Source organism: Mustela lutreola, chromosome 14 (genome assembly GCF_030435805.1).
Source record: "Mustela lutreola isolate mMusLut2 chromosome 14, mMusLut2.pri, whole genome shotgun sequence".
NCBI classification, from domain to species: Eukaryota; Metazoa; Chordata; class Mammalia; order Carnivora; family Mustelidae; genus Mustela; species Mustela lutreola.
In genome coordinates this window covers 42,331,871-42,348,673 of record NC_081303.1, presented here as the reverse complement: position 1 = coordinate 42,348,673, position 16,803 = coordinate 42,331,871, and the positions used below count along the sequence as shown (strand labels likewise).

The following is a 16,803-nucleotide window of genomic DNA, read 5'->3' as shown; positions in this document are numbered from 1 at the left end:
AAAACTCTGATTTACAAAGATCTTGTTTTTAATAAGGATTTAAAAGTACGTTCTGAGTTACCTTTTACCCACATAAAAAAGATAATGAAATGGAAATGAACCAGTTTGGGAGAATGAAAAACATTCACATTTATACTCAGGTCAGAAGCATTAAAACTGAGAAAATCTATTAGTCATCCATTTTCCAACTACAATGTTCCTATCACACATGGCAAGTGTTAAATTTAGCCTAGTTTTAAACATTCAAGAGACTTTATCTTCTTTAGAGAGATCTGTGACTTGCTCTTAAATTTCTTCTCTTCACATTTTGATTAAACCTAACCTTACTGCACCAAAACCAGTGTTATAAATTAATACAGAACTGTAGCTCAGTCCTAATTCCTAAAATATTTCCCTAAATTTCTGAAGCACAAAGTGACCCACTATAAGAATAGATTTTTCTCCCTAAGGTCTCCCCACATTTCTCCCAATATTTCTGTTTAAAAAATTCCCAAGTTTGGGGTGCCTGGGTGGCTCAGTTGGTTCAGCCGTTGCCTTCAGCTCAGGTCATGATCCCAGCGTCCTGGGATCGAGTCCTACATCAGGCTCCTTGCTCCGCAGGGAGCCTGCTTCTCCCTCTTACTCTGCCTTCCACTCTGCCTGTGCTCGCTCTCGCTCGCTCTCTCTCTGACAAATAAATAAATAAGAAACTCTTAAAAAAAAATTCCCAAGTTTAAGACTTTCACTATGGTACAACTACAATAGTAAACACCAAATCAAATGTCATTAGTGTATACCCGCTGATTAGTGCAATGACCACTGGCAGTAGAGGGAGGGACAGAAGTATAACAGCCTACAGAGGTTTACAGAAGAAAGTGCCCAGATAAATTTGCCTGGTGTAATACACAGATAGGCTGGGCAAAACAGAAAGAAAGACTTCCTTTGAGAACAAGTGTAGGTCTTATCTCATTTATGGTCTTAGCAGTAAGTTTCTACAGTACACAGAGGTTCTAGGAACATCTACTTTCTCACCAGGGGGAAGAGGTATAAAAAGTAAGTATTCAGAAGAAAGAATAAAACAAAAATTCAAAATTAGAAAAAAATTATTAGAGAAGAAAGGAAAAAGTTTTTTAAAAAACTGGATAAATGAGGAAAAAACCTAAAGCAGAAAACACCGAATACCAGATGATGAGATTAAGAACAGAGCAAGGCAAGGCCAGGCAGACAGTGGATAAAACTCAACTCGAGAACATCACCGATGAAGCAAAATGCAAACATTAAAAAGGTAAAGAAAAAGAGGGGGCTATAGGCTAAGAAGCACTTAGGGGCGCCTGGGTGGCGCCTGCCTTCGGCTCGGCTTGTGGTCTTGGGGTCCTGGGATCAAGCCCCACATCAGGCTCTCAGCTCAGCAGGGAGCCTGCTTCCCCTTCTCTCTGCCTGCCTCTCTGCCTACTTGTGATCTCTGTCAAACAAATAAAATCTTTTAAAAAAATTTAAAAAAATAAAAGTAACATGCACTATGAAAACTTACTTCGGCTTATAAGCAAATTAAAAGACAGGATAGACGCAAATAGCTATTAATAAAATTAAAAGTTCAGAGTTTACTGCAGATTCAAAGATGAGAGGGAAAAGTTACAATAACTAGACCAGGGAAGAGGGCCAGCTGGAAGGGATAGACACGGAGGTGGGTTAAAGAACATGATAAGTTTCTGAAATGCAAAGATCAGGAGAAGACCCACCACGTATGGGCAACAACAGGATCAACAATTAGGAAGAAGTGATAAATAACGTCTGGAAAGTTGGTGATAGTTTAGTTAAGTATGTAAGGACCACTTTTGGAAGTGGTCCTTACATATCAAGGTCAATGAGTTCACACTAAATTTAATAAGCAATAGATTTTTGGGGGGAGGAACAGAGAGAGAAGAGTAGGATTCTGATCAGAATAAGACTTTAAGCCTGGAGAGCTGGCAGAAGAGTGGTGCTGTTAAGGACCTAAGACGTTATGAAATGCTGATTGGGGAGGTGCAGGAAGGCAAGACTGAGGTGATGATGGTAACCTGGGATTCACGGACAATGAGGTCATTCAGGTGGAGCTCAGGATCCAATTGAGGCTAAAATAGATTCATCTATGCAAACACAGCTTTTGAGGGTTTGGAAATGTTTGAGGGAAAACAATGAAGTCATATCTTACTTACATATAAAGTTCTAAAATCTGCCCATGAATTTAAAAAAACATTCTTTTAAATCCAAATTATTAGTGCAATGTTCTTACAAAGGTGGTCATGGACACAGGCACATGATTGCTTAGTAGGTCCACAAGGCCAGATATCTCTCCAGCACTGAAATGGACCAAGTCTTTCAGTTAATCCCAGATGAAGCTTTGGTTGAAATTTAAGGTAGTACTGAATGAAAAATAAATACTTATTTAAATACTAGAATTTCAAGTCAAGGAGACTGCTCGTACAGGAGGCCTGTGGAAGCTAAAGCCTTTTAAAGAAATAGTGGATTCACAGTTCTGGCCTCTATCAGCTTACTCTGCAAGGAAACATTTGATAAATGGGAGTTGAGGCAGGATTGTCAGCTCTACTCTACTTGCTATTACTAAATATAACTCCGTTTTACCTGGCTTAATATCTGCGGTTGCATTTGTGCCATTTAAATGTACATATGATACAATTTTAGTATAGTGAAGTGATGAGCTTGTATGTTTCCAAAGAGAAGTGAATTTTGAGGATAAAAGCTTGGAGAATGCTTCCATTTACATATAGAAGGGAAAAGTACAGCTGAAAAGGGAACATAATAGTTACAAAAGACATCCCCTCTCAAAAGTTAAAGGTACAGAGAGGTTGTCATCTACGTCAAGGCTGAGAAAAAGGCAAGAAAAACGAGTTAGAGCTGTGGAATTTGATCATTAGCAGCACTGTTAGCCTTTAAGCAGCAGCCTCGGTGGAAAAATGCAGGGAGCAGGGTTGAAACTGCAAACTCTAATTCATTAGAGTCCGTATGACAAAATAGAAGCAGTGGAAGAAAGGGAAGACTGAAGGTGAAATGGGGTCAAAATTTTTAAATACGTAAAATTCCTTCAAGTTACTGATTTTTCTATTCTCTTTTAAACCCAAGAAACTTTGGTAGAGATTTGTCTAACTTACAGGAAGGACAACTAAGATGTATCTCAGAATTTAGAATTGTGTAGTTGTTATGGTTAGCTAGGTAGTATGACTGAGAACATTTTTCTACAGCAAACCCCAGATGGAAATACTGTTCTTTTGATCATACTGTTTCTTTTTATCATAATGAAATACTAATCTAAACTAAAAGGATCCAATATATAACAGTTATAAAACTAATAATATAAAAGGCTCCAAAGAGCCTTTTAGAACAATCGATGACATCCCTCGTGAATTCGGCATCTTTACTGCATCCTTTCCCTACTAAATTAGTCCTCTCATCTTTCCCATTTTTGTCAGTAGTCGATTCACACTATCTTTGAGTTGAAAGAATTAGAAAAGGACACCAAGTTAAACCTTCCATCCAACATCCTTAATGAAAGGATGTCACCTACCTATGCATGAAAACATCAAAAGATGAGGAAATTTCTAGCTCCCCAAAGCACTCCTTTTTTAGTTTCTTCCTTCCTGGTTTCGTTCATCTCCTTGTCCCTTGTCTCCTTCCTACCTCCAACCAAAACAAATCAAAGCATAACCCCACAGGCCACCACTCCCCACAACACTCTTACATACTTTCACATAGATATATTGTGTTCTATTTTGCAATGTTCTTTGGATTTATCACTAGCTGTCCACTCCTACAACTATCACCTGACTGTACCCAAAATGCCTTTTACCATTTACTTTATCACTCACATGCTTAGTATTTTAGCAGCTGTAAAGTTTCCAACTTAGCCTGTATAATACTGCCAGGATAACCTTCCTAAAATTAAAAATTCCCATTATAGAAATACAAATCAAAACCACAATGCGATATCACCTCACACCAGTCAGAATGGCTAAAATCAACAAGTCAGGAAATGACAGATGCTGGCGAGGATGCGGAGAAAGGGGAACCCTCCTACACTGTTGGTGGGAATGCAAGCTGGTGCAACCTCTCTGGAAAACAGCATGGAGGTTCCTCAAAATGTTGAAAATAGAACTGCCCTATGACCCAGCAATTGCACTATTGGGTATTTACCCTAAAGATACAAACGTAGTGATCCAAAGGGGCACGTGTACTTGAATGTTTATAGCAGCAATGTCCACAATAGCCAAACTATGGAAAGAACCTAGATGTCCATCAACAGATGAATGGATCAAGAAGATGTGGTATATATACACAATGGAATACTATGCAGCCATCAAAAGAAATGAAATCTTGCCATTTGCGACAACATGGATGGAACTAGAGGGTATCATGCTTAGCGAAATAAGTCAAGCGGAGAAAGATAACTATCATATGATCTCCCTGATATGAGGAAGTGGTGATGCAACATGGGGGCTTAAGTGGGTAGGAGAAGAATCAATGAAACAAGATGGGATTGGGAGGGAGACAAACCATAAGTGACTCTTAATCTCACAAAACAAACTGAGGGTTGCTGGGGGGGAGGGGGTTTGGGAGAAGGGGGTGGTATTATGGACATTGGGGAGGGTATGTGTTTTGGTGAGTGCTGTGAAGTGTGTAAACCTGGTGATTCACAGACCTGTACCCCTGGGGATAAAAATATATGTTTATAAAAAATAAAAAATTATATTTAAAAAAAATTCCCATTATATCCTTCCTGTATGGAAGAAACTACAGGGTCTTCACGTTTGAACTAATTTAAAAGGAAAACTTCTCTTCCTAGCTCTCAGACTTTCACACTTTAGCCTTGCCCACTGATTTCTATCATAAAGAAGTCCCTGTTGAACTCAATCCTGTTAACATCTCTCATTTACCACATTCACTCCTCCTCAGCGTCCAACTTTGCCTTCCGAAGTAGACAATACTCTTCATGAAAGAAAACTGTTTTACACCTCCTTTAAACTCTCAGTGGTAATCAGCACCACAATGCGCACATAAGTGCTCAGGGAATGCCCCTTGACTGATTTTCTCCTTCACGGGATTTATATGTATTTTGAATATACTGTTCAATACCAAACCACTGTTCATATTATTTCCTTTCTTGCCCTTTTTGCATGTGCAAAACTCCTACTCATCCTTCAAACCTCAGCTGAAACATCCCCCATTAGGGAAGTCTTCCCTGATTATCCTAACAAGCATGAATAATTACCACTTGTTTTCCTGTAGCTTTTTACTTATAAATCTATCACACAACTTTAATCAGTTTGTCTTATACTATCTAGACAGTTCTTTTTTTAAGGCAGATGGAAAAATCGACCCAAATTTCCCATAGTGCCTAAAACAGTGCCTTACATGAAATAAGTGAACAATACTTATGGGAGTGAATAAACTTTCTTCACCAATTTTTTTCCTAAGTGAAAAGAACAAATACAACCAAAAGAGTAAGTAAAGCATCTTAGTACCTGTTTACTTTCAGTTGATTTACATCACTTAGTAGCCTACTGTTCTAATGGTTAATGAAATTTCTTTTATTACATATTAGGCAGAAATTCTATCTAACCTAAAGAAAAGGTGATCATGACATGATTTTTCAACGTCTTTACTAAGACTGTTAATTTAGTATTTTGAAATAGATCTATTCAGGTTATTTTTCCCTGCAAAGCAACAGATAAGACATGATAAATATAAATATATCCTGTTTCCTAGATAATAAACCTACATATATTTTTCAAGTCATAGGAGTTCAATAAATCATCCTCAAACTAATATTCAAACTTCAGTGTATGGATGGTAGAGTGTTAAGATTCTGGTTGTTTCATTTGGATCATTATTTTTAGAAAAATTCAAAAGATGTCATATATGTCTGATAACTCTAACCCCAAACCGCATTTAAATGTGAGAAATAATACACTATTTTGCTATTAAATGAAAACTTACAAAAGTAAGAGTGAGCAGGAAATGAATCTTGGACTCCATCTGGATTCTAAGACTGTGAAATACAGTCAAAATTTCACTATTTACTAGATTTGATGTTGATCAAGCCAGTTAACCTCTCTGAGGCCCAGATGGATTTGTCATGTAAAATAGTATTTGCTTCATCTACTTCTTGGAATTTATGTGAGCATCAAATTAGATACCATACAGTTATGCTATTGAACTTTCATGTCTTACTTTTATGTCATGTTAATGAGTGAAGCTATCCTTCCATTTTTTTGGAAAATTTGAGGTTAGAATCATTGTTTCCTTGAAAATTTGGTAGACTTTCTCGGTAAAACTGTCTAGGCCTAGTATTTTCTTATGAAAAAAATGTTAACTGTTCCTTCATTTTATTTAATGACTATAAATTTATCAGGCTTTCCTTCTTAAGACAATTTTGGGAAGATATATTTTCCTACAAATTTCTAAGCTTTGTTTAAAATTTTCAATTTATTGACATAAAGTTCTTTATGGTAGTCCCCTATTTTTAATCTCTAATATAATTTTCTAATTTAATTTTTTAAGTTACAAAATTACAGGCATTTAAAGCTTTTGGATTTTATGCATCTTAATGCATAGATAAGAAATTTAAATAATTTTAATATAAAATTTAAAATAATTTTTGTTACAATAATATAAAGTAGTATTCTTTGTATTACTATCGTTCAATAAATAAAAATGTCACTTGAATGTCAGTTTACTTGTGGGTTTGGAATGAGATGGTATATTAGTCTATGTATATTTCATTCTTTCTCATTATCTAACCTTCGTGAAAGAAACCATTCAAAACAAAACAGAAAAAAACCCCAAGAACAACTTTATTCCTGAGGATTCTTCCTTTCTGAAAGATTCTAATGAGGGAGACAACATCTGGTGCATTCGTTCTGAAGCCCTGCCCGCAACCTTGCTGCCCTCCACTCAAGCCCCTCGTGCATATTTCATTCGTAGATATTTCAGGCAACTTGTGATTGGGGGGACAAACCATTAGGACCAAATAAGGATTATTTGATTATTAAATAATAATATAAATAGGCAAGTCCAGGATATGAAGCACAGCATACAAATCTTTATTAAAAGAAACAAGAGAAAAGATTTACAATAGGAGCTTCTGTGAAAAGACTTGATTGGAATTACAGGCATTTAAGTACTCCTATAATTATCGCAAATATCAAATATATATTAGGTTTCAGAGGAAACAGAGGGAAGAATTGAGAAAATGGTTAATCTATATCTCGTTCTTAGATTTCAAATTTTCAGGGACAGGAGTACAAAAATGTTAATTAAGTCCACATACTAAAATCCTCATTAAAAATCTGAGTCAAAAGACAAATACCTTAAAATAAAAAAATTGTTAAAATTGCTAAACCGAACTCTTTTTCTTATGTTCTTTTTCTTTCTGTGTTACAAATTCACATAGGTAGGAAAAGGCTTTGAGCAAACACTGCTGCAGACCCAAAAACATACTGGTTTGCTCATTAATTACCTTCCATGTTCATGTGTACTGTATAGCTGTTTTTCCCTACTTACTTTGCTTGATATGTATTGCTAACAGCAGGAAAGAAATGACTTCACTTAAATCATTATTCAAGTCTCAAAAGACTATCTAAATAACAAAATAGAGACATGACAAATTACCCATGCTATGGTATCTTCAAAGTATTAACAACACATGGGACCAAAATAGTAAATACCAGATATAACTCAAAGAATAAGGTTTCACCATACTTAGTCGCATACTCTTCAATAACATACCTCAGGAGGTTTGAATTCTTCAATTCCACCTTCCATTTTCTATTTAAGTGCACTGTTTACTTGTTTAGCATTCTGAACCTTCAAAAAAAGAGCCCAAAATATGAATCAGATCTCATTCTTAGGTAAACATATGAGTACTCAGTAAGTGAAAAGGATATATACCAAATCCATCTTAAATTTTATTTCAGGAGGACAGACAATTATATTTTACCACACTTGGGCCACACAACTAATACCCACATCAAGAAACTATATATATTAACTAATTATATATATATATATATATATATATATATAACCAATATATCTCTAGTAGGCCAATAAACAGTCTACAAATTATAGTATCAGTATTTTTTAACAATGTCTGTTACAAGACAAATGGTATACAGAGGAATTAAATTCCATCAATATTGCTCATTACTATAATTTTTTAATAAAAATAACAATTATCCCAATAAGAATAATAATGATGCGAGTGGATAGTATTAGGTGTTTATTAGGTTAAGCATCATTGTTGGTACCTCACATGTAATAAATCACTTAATTCTCACTACTACTTTGTTAAGTAAGTATAATCAGTTCTGTTATAACCTGACATAGGCCTTCTCAAAAATCACCCTACTAGGCAAAATTGCACAATAAAAATCACAAGACTTATGGGGAAACAGAGCCTGGGACCCAACACTGAGAAACTTCATAAGAAAAAAGACAGGAACCTCATAAAAATGATAGCAGATTTATGCATTCTAAATAATAAAGAAATTTACAAAGGCTACGATAAAGATGGCACTTTACCTTGGAAAAGACCTCAGGTTACTTATAGAAGTGTCAAATAATTGCACCATGTGAGTTACTGGGAAATGGTAGGAGAAGGGTTATTCGAAATCAAATGAAAAATTTTAACGCCAGCTATAGATGTGTGTGGTTCATAACATATAGTGAATTGAGAGAACTGGTACACATCTGAAGTATTTGGATATATACTCAGCTAGATCAGTTTTCCACTGATAAAAATAAAATATAAGCAAATGCAAAATTCACGTTACACTCAAATTGTTCCCTAGTATATTAATTGTGTTGGAACAAATTCATGTTTTCAAAATAAGCATTATAGCAGAACTGACTCTACTTTTACAGTACCCACTCTACAGATGAGGAAGGCAGGGCACAGAGAAGTCCAGAAATGTTCCCTATGAAACAGACAGATGCAGCAGAACCTGAATGTGAACCATGACAAGTTTTTAACTATCATTCTACTGGCAATATTATTCATCTTTACCTAGAATATTAAGGATTAAGATTTTTGTTTCTTTATTTGTTTACATGTTTTTCTTGGCTTTTTTTTCCCCCTCCAGTATTAACAATCAAATATTTATAAAGTGACTTGTGAATTTTTTTTTCACAGAGATTTTAACACAGCTAAAATGTAAAAATCTAGGTTGATTCAAATGTAGTTAGTAGGCCAACCATGTTATACACACAAAGATAAAACGTAAAAACGTAAATTCCTTAAGAGTTTCACAGATTAGTGGGGAGATAAATAAATATAAAAGTATAAATATAAAAATATTTATATATTTGTATACATATATAAATATATGTATTATATAAAAATATAGAAATATAAAAATGTAAAGAAAGCTAAAACACCTAATGTAGACTTGGAGGAAGAGAGAAAGAGCAAATATTTTGTATTCATGTTAACACACATGGGTAATAGGGAAAATAGGTTTAAGTTCTCCCAAGGAGATGACACCCAGATTTAGTTTCAAAGGATTACAAAGAATTAAGCAAGCAGGCAAGGTTTGGCTGGAATGCCTTTCAGGCAGAACAGCATGTATGAAGAGTTATGCTGGGACAAAACAGGGCAATTTGAATTCTGCCTAAAGACTGAAGAAAAGATTTTATTTATTTGTTTGTTTATTTATATATTTGAGAGAGCATGTGCACGCATGCGAGGAAGAGCTGAGGGAGAGGGACAAGCAGATACAGTGCTGAGCGTGGAGCTCATGTTGGCCTCAATCTCAGAACCCTGAGATCATGAATGGAAACACTTAACAGCTTCAAGACTACTTGAAATCTTTTTAAAGATATTACAGGTAGGGACGCCTGGGTGGCTCAGTTGGTTAAGCAGCTGCGTTCGGCTCAGGTCATGATCCCAGCATCCTGGGATCGAGTCCCACATCGGGCTCCTTGCTCGGCAGGGAGCTTGCTTCTCCCTCTGCCTCTGCCTGCCATTCTGTCTGCCTGTGTTCGCTCGCTCTCCTTCTCTCTCTCTGACAAATAAATAAAATTTAAAAAAATATATATTACAGGCAAAGTGTTTTATAAGTTCTCTAAAAAGAAAGAGTGCTATGGTTTGGAAGATAGGAATTGTGCACATGTTCATTGTTCAACTAAAGGCCAAGCATTCAGTCAAACACCTACTATATACATTAGAGAGCCTGGTGTCATAAAAGCCAAAGAAAAGGAATTCCAAGAAGGAAGAAGGGGTAGTCAGTGTCAGATATTAATGAGCAGTGACAGATTCAAGAAAAATAAGAACTAAGAAGAGGACACAAAACCTGGCAATTTGTTAATAAATAAACTTAAGATAGCTTTTTCCAGTGGCAGAACTGGGATGGTGTATGGGGCAGAAATTACACCGGAAGGGTCAGAGAATATGTGATGGGAAGAAAGCAGAGGAAGCTAAGATGGTAGGTATTTCTTCAAGAAGTTTGTTGGATAAGAAATGAGAAATATAAGAGCTGTTTGGGTGAATAACCAGGGTCAAGAGATAGAGAAATAGGAATGTTTGGGATAGAGAAAAACTATCTTGATCCCATACTAGACTGTTGCAGGATTCTTACATTTTATATAAAGTAGTATAATATTAACTCTAAGGATAACATTGTAATACCTAAACAAGGATGATATGGTAGGCTGAAGATGCATTCTGTAATCCCTACAGCAACTACTAAAATAAAAAATGCAAAGGGATACAGTTGAAAACATAAATAAGATGATGTTATACCTCTCTCTAAAATCCTTCAGTGGTTTCTTAACTCACAATGAATTTTAAATTTAACAAGACCTTTTGATCAATCCCTATCTATCTGTGCTGTAACCTGCTAAAGGCAAGTAGAAATTAATTTAAGAGCTTCAAAATGAATGATTTTGATCATACCAGTATTTTAAGAAGATAACACAGACAACAATGTGTAGCATGGAGCTATAGCAACAGTGAACAGCAAGGAAAAGCCACAAGACAGTTATTGTCAGGGAAGAGGGTATAAACACCTGAACAAAGGTAGTAGGGATGGGATTAAAAATAAGGAGACTAATTTAAATAAAATTTCTCAGGTAAACTTACATAACTAGTTTACTACTTGGACTTGTGTGTTGGGGGATGTGACAATAAGGGATGAATCAACGCGGATTCTCATGTTTCAACAGACAGGGAACAAAGAAAAACAATCTTTTAGGGGTAAGATGAGATGCCTAGCAGGTAGCTAGAGATACAGCAATACAGAACTTGGGAGAAAAGTCACAGCCTGAGAAGTAGATTCAGAAGTCACTGGCATATAGTGTAAGACTGCTTGATACAGACCAAGAAAGCACAGACTTAGAAGAGTTACTAGGTCTAAGGGATAGGGAAAACAACAGAAAGCTATCGGTTTCTGAAAATGAGAGGGGAAAAAATGAGTAAAAAGGCCAGTGACCAAAGAGCAACCATTAGCTGAGTACTTACTATGTGCTATGCACTGTCGTAAGCACTTTTCATATATTACCTGTTTAATTTCTCCCAAGCATCATATTATCTTCATTTCAAGATGAGGAAGCAGAGTTAAGAAGAATTAACCAGACACTAAAAAGAAATTTAAAAAATAAATAAAAATTAAAAAGAACAAGAAGAAGAAGAGTTAACCTGCTCCCCCAAGGAACTAGACAATGTAGCTAAGGTTAAAATTTACATTCACTGACCCTAGATCTTGACTCTTAACCATGATTAACCTGATTATGATGATGATAGATTTATAATACCATGGCAGCTACTACTGGTGACAATAAGGAGGATGAAGAGAGCAGCCATTATTCACTGAGTATTCAAAATGTGCCAGACCCAACTCAAAAATCTGCCAATAACATCTCAACCAACTCCTACCAACCTGCAAGAGAAGTATGAGTATTTTATCCTTAATTTCATAGATATAAAACTGAAGCTCAGAGAAATTCTATTATTTCCCAATATCACAGAGCTAACCAGTAACAATGCTGGGATTCCAATTTAGAAAAGACAGAGGCATCTTTGAATTTGGAAATAAAGTAAATTTTAAAGAGTGGAGCTTATGTAAGTGGGTAGCTGAGAAAATCCATAGAAAACTTAGATTACTGAAATGGATGAACAGAATAGACAGAATTATTAAAAATGTGATTTTTATAGACTACCTGACGCTTTAAAGAGATCAGCTCCATGTCCAGTTGCCGCAGGATGGTGTTGGCTGCATTGGGACTACAGGAAACAGCTACCACATCTTCCTGGGTTAAATACATGCCCTTAGGGGGACGGCATTTAGATCACTGAGAATGATGGCGGTGTTGTAAACTCTGATACTCTCTTCTTCCAAGTCCAATCTTGCTGGTCTGGACAGGTTGCTCAGTATTACCCTAGAAGAATAAAGACAGGAAATAGGCCATTATGTATAAACCAAAGAAAGTCTATTACTGGAAGTATCTGCTACACTAAGTACACCTATAAAATACTTCTAACCAATTACATTATGTAGAAGTACACACACACACAGAAACACACACAGCACTCACCAACTGGGGGATAGACAACATAATGTATCCTTGGTATATCCACTCAATAAAATGTTTGGTTTCTAGCCCAGAGGACTACAAACAAATGAAAAAATTAGATTCTAAACTATTCTTGTTTGCTTCAAGATAGAATATATTTTCCCTCAGCAATAAAGGGCTTATAAAACAGAAAAGCTGTTAACTTATGAAGCACAGAGTTTTTTAGGAAAATCAAAAAGGGGCCAATTAGAATTAGGACAAGTGGCAGATAACACTTCATTCTCACTTCAGAGTTGTTGAAAGAGAACTATGCCTCTGAAGATTAAAAAGGACACAGAATGATCTTAATCTTGACATTTCTAAACTCAAAATCTATTTATCTGTGAATAAAATAGAATGTGAATTTGTATTTTGAAAGAAGTTAGGACAGTTAGAATAATGACCATGAACTCTTAAGTAGGATTTCATTATTACTTGTAATATTCTTAAACTGTGATATAAAAATACGATGTTTTTCTGCTTCAGAGACAGGAATCCACTTGAAACAGTGGCCATTAGGTTGAAGGCCAACCTAATTTCAACGGATGAGATTACTGTTCCAATAATTTAGAAAAGGAACTCTAAGTCATAAAAACAACTGTATAATGAAACATAATCCACCTCACTGCTTAACAACTAACTCAAAGCAACACATGGCAAATTTGATGTTCAAGGAAATTCCTCCCAGTGTAGTACTTCTAAAATTGCTGGACCAAGTATTTTTTTTTTTAAATATCTTTAAAAATTTAATTCTGAGGTGGCAGGGAAGTGAGAAAATTCCTCAGAGACCAGAAATAATGAGAAAGCCACAAACTAAGGGTGTAAGTGAGTATAAAGGAGCTGGCATATACCAAGGCACAGGCTTCAATGGACAATAGGTTTAAGTCACAGGAGATAAAGACAGACCCCTGCCAGGGAAACCCATCACTGTGTGAAGTAGGGAAAAAAAAAAAAAAAAAAAAAACACTCCTGTCTTGTTGAGGAAGAGAATGATCAAAGAAAAACATGCCTACCTCATCCTTAGCTGAATGAAAAGTAAAGATACCCAAAAAGTCGTCCCTGAGAATCCCTAATCACAGGAGGCCTACACTAAAGCTGGTTTGGGGACTAAGTTTATATGAATTGTCTGGCCTGAAAAATCCCAAATCAGAAATTTAAAGTATGTCAGGTTAGTAAGATCTTCAGACACTTAGCAAAAGCAAATGCAAAGTGTCTCTAGCAGAATCCATTTTAAACCCTGTCTCAAAAATTTTCAACAAGTATGTTCCAAAGAAAATGATTTCCCAACCACAAACTGCTAAACAAGCCCCATGAGTGAGAGATGGCAGAAGCAAACTATAGAATTAGCTCTGCAGTGACTGCAGATATTAGAGTTACTGGATAAAGGTACTACAATAAATGTGTTACATGTGCATAAAGAGATAAATTGAATATATGGAATATTCTTTTAGTAGTCTACCAAAACTGGCTAAGCATATATGCAAAAGAACTGAACATAACATCTAGAAATTTAAAAATATTATAAGTAAGATTAGAAACTCAGTGGATGGATTACTTAGCAGATTAGACAGAACTGAAAAGAACAATAGTGACTTAGAATGTACATATGGTAAAAATTACCACAACGCAGGGCAAAAATATGGAAAGACAAAAACGATGGAAAATGAGTGGTTAAGAGACATGTGAAACTTCATTAGATTTCTAAAAGGATTCCCAAAAGAAAGAATAGAGAATGAGGAAGACAATATTCAAAGAGGCAACAAATGAGGATTTTACAGAACTTAAGACATAGGACTCAAGAATTATGATGAATCCAAAACAAATTTACAAAAACAAAAACAAAAACAGAACAAAACAAAACAAAAAACCCAGTCAGATATTTTAAGGTGAAACACCACTAAAGACAAAGAAGAGACCATAAAAGCAGAGAAAGAGAAAAACACAAATTACCTCCAAAGGAATGATAATTAGACTGGCAGCAGACTTTTCTGCAGGAATGACCAATATCAGAAGTAGTAGAATATTATCTTCAAATGAAATAGACACCAAAACTATTTATAAGTAACAGACTCTCACTAAATTAACCTGTATAAGATATATTTCAGGAAAAGGGAAATGATTTTTGAAGAAAGGTCTAATATTCAAGAAAGAATAATGAGTACATTTTAAACATGTATGTAAATATAAATAAATATTGACTCTATATTTGAAAGATTTTAAAATATAAGGTGTAACTAAAATAGGATAAAAATTGCATACATCAGGAGGGCAGTGACTGAAGTCAAAGCCTTTTAAGGGCCAATATTAATCATGAAGTCATTAAAATATATATATATATTAGACTTTAAGTTAAATACACAGGAAAAATTTCCAGGGTATACAATAAGAATAGAAATATATTTCTGTAACAACCCAAACTAGCAGAGAATAAAAAAGTAGAACCAGAGATGGTTGAGTCTAAATGCAAGGGAAAAAAAAAAAAGAGAAAGCAAGCCATGAAGGAGGGGAAAACTAGAAAAGGCAAGTCAAATAAAAGGTAAAAATGAGAAAGAACAAAAATATACACAGATACACAGGGACTAGACTCTCCAGATCGATTATAAAATCCTACCAGTATTTTCTTCAGAAAGAGACAGACTTAAATTGGGAGGACATAGAAATATTGAAAGAAAATAATTAAGATAAACCAGGCAAATAATAAATCAAAGAAAGATGGCAGAGTTATATCAGACCAGAAGATATTACAAAAATACATAAAAATTTTTGAAACCTGGGTTTGAAATGGGTTCTTCTAGAGACACATACTGATAAAAAGTTCAATTCAGTAGCAAAATAAAACAACTCTGGACTTCTATTCTATGCATTTAATAACAACAGCTTTGAAATATAAAGAGTGTCACCTCTCAATTAATTATCAGATAAGCAGGTAACAAAAACCACATCAGATTTCAAGCACAGAACTGACTAGACACAATTAATAGACACAGAATCCTGTAACTAAAAGAGTAGCATTTTCTTCTCAAACACACATGGAAAAACATTTGTGAAAATTTTGTATTCTAGACTTGAGATTTCAAAATATGCCATCAAAATCCTCAACGTTCCAGCCATTGAGGAGTGGGATCTATGTTTCTTCCCCTTGATTCTGGATCAACTTCAGTAACTCACAGTAACCCACAGAATGCAACAGAAGTGATGTTGAATAACTTCCAAGGCTAGGCCAGCAGAGGCTGGGTAGTTTCCACTTAGTGCTTTTGGAATAAATGCTTTGGAGAAAACCAACCCATGGTAAGAAGCCAGATTACTCACAGACCACCAGGTTAGAGAGGAATGCCAGATGGCAGCTAGCATATTAACTACCAGTCATGTAAGTGTGTTGAAAATTTTCAATTATATTCTAGTTGATACTGAAACATAAAAACCATTCTAAAATTGGGAATACGGTAAAAATATTTGTTATCCTAACTTCTTTTCAACATTATAAAGGTGAATCTAGTTCAGTAAGGGAAGAAATAAAAGGCATGTAAGAATTAAAAAGAAATAAAACTATTATTTTCAGAAAACATAAATCTCTTCATAGGACATGCAATCTACAAATAAATTACACAAAGGTTTCTTTTCTCCCTATATGTCAATGGAGTATTTATTAGGGCTTTTCTAGGAATGCATAAGCTTTAAGAGCAAAGGTCCAAGAATAGCCAACTCCTTACTCCTTAAAAAACACCACCAAGCAGTGGGACTTATACCCTAACAGCCATCAAGACTTACCATAAAGCTACAGCAATTAAGATCTTGTAGGACTGACAAGAGGAGCAGAATAGATAGTCATGCATATATAAAAACCTCATATATGATAAAGCTGCAGACTAGCTGAAAGAGAGGAACTCACTTCCGTATTAGGAAGCACAAGTAAAAATGGATTTCTACCTCACATGAACCAACCTTAACTACTGACAGATCAAGGACTTAAATGTAAAAAAGCAAAACTTAAAAGCTTAAGTTTGAAAATACAAAAGAACACAAATTGAATCTGTACATGCTTCTGATGTAATAGCTGTTCATCAAAAGCTACAAACTGCTAAAAGCTATGCAACACATTTAACTAAGAGATCAGTAGCCAGAATGCAGGAGGAACTCAGTAAGAAAATGAACTTTTATACATTCTGTCTTTAAGAAAAAGACAAAAACAACCCCAGAGGAAAGGAGGTAAAAAATAAGCAA

The 16,803-nt window shown here is 35.1% G+C and overlaps 1 protein-coding gene across 1 annotated transcript in view; it reads right to left on the bottom strand.

The window, feature by feature from the left end:
- LOC131814894 (REST corepressor 3-like) overlaps positions 1 to 16,803 on the bottom strand; it is a 37,497-nt gene that overhangs the window by 9,813 nt on the left and 10,881 nt on the right. The window contains 2 exon segments of the mRNA XM_059146344.1: positions 7,762 to 7,839; positions 12,190 to 12,408. Coding sequence (XP_059002327.1) covers positions 7,762 to 7,839; positions 12,190 to 12,408 — 297 coding nt within the window.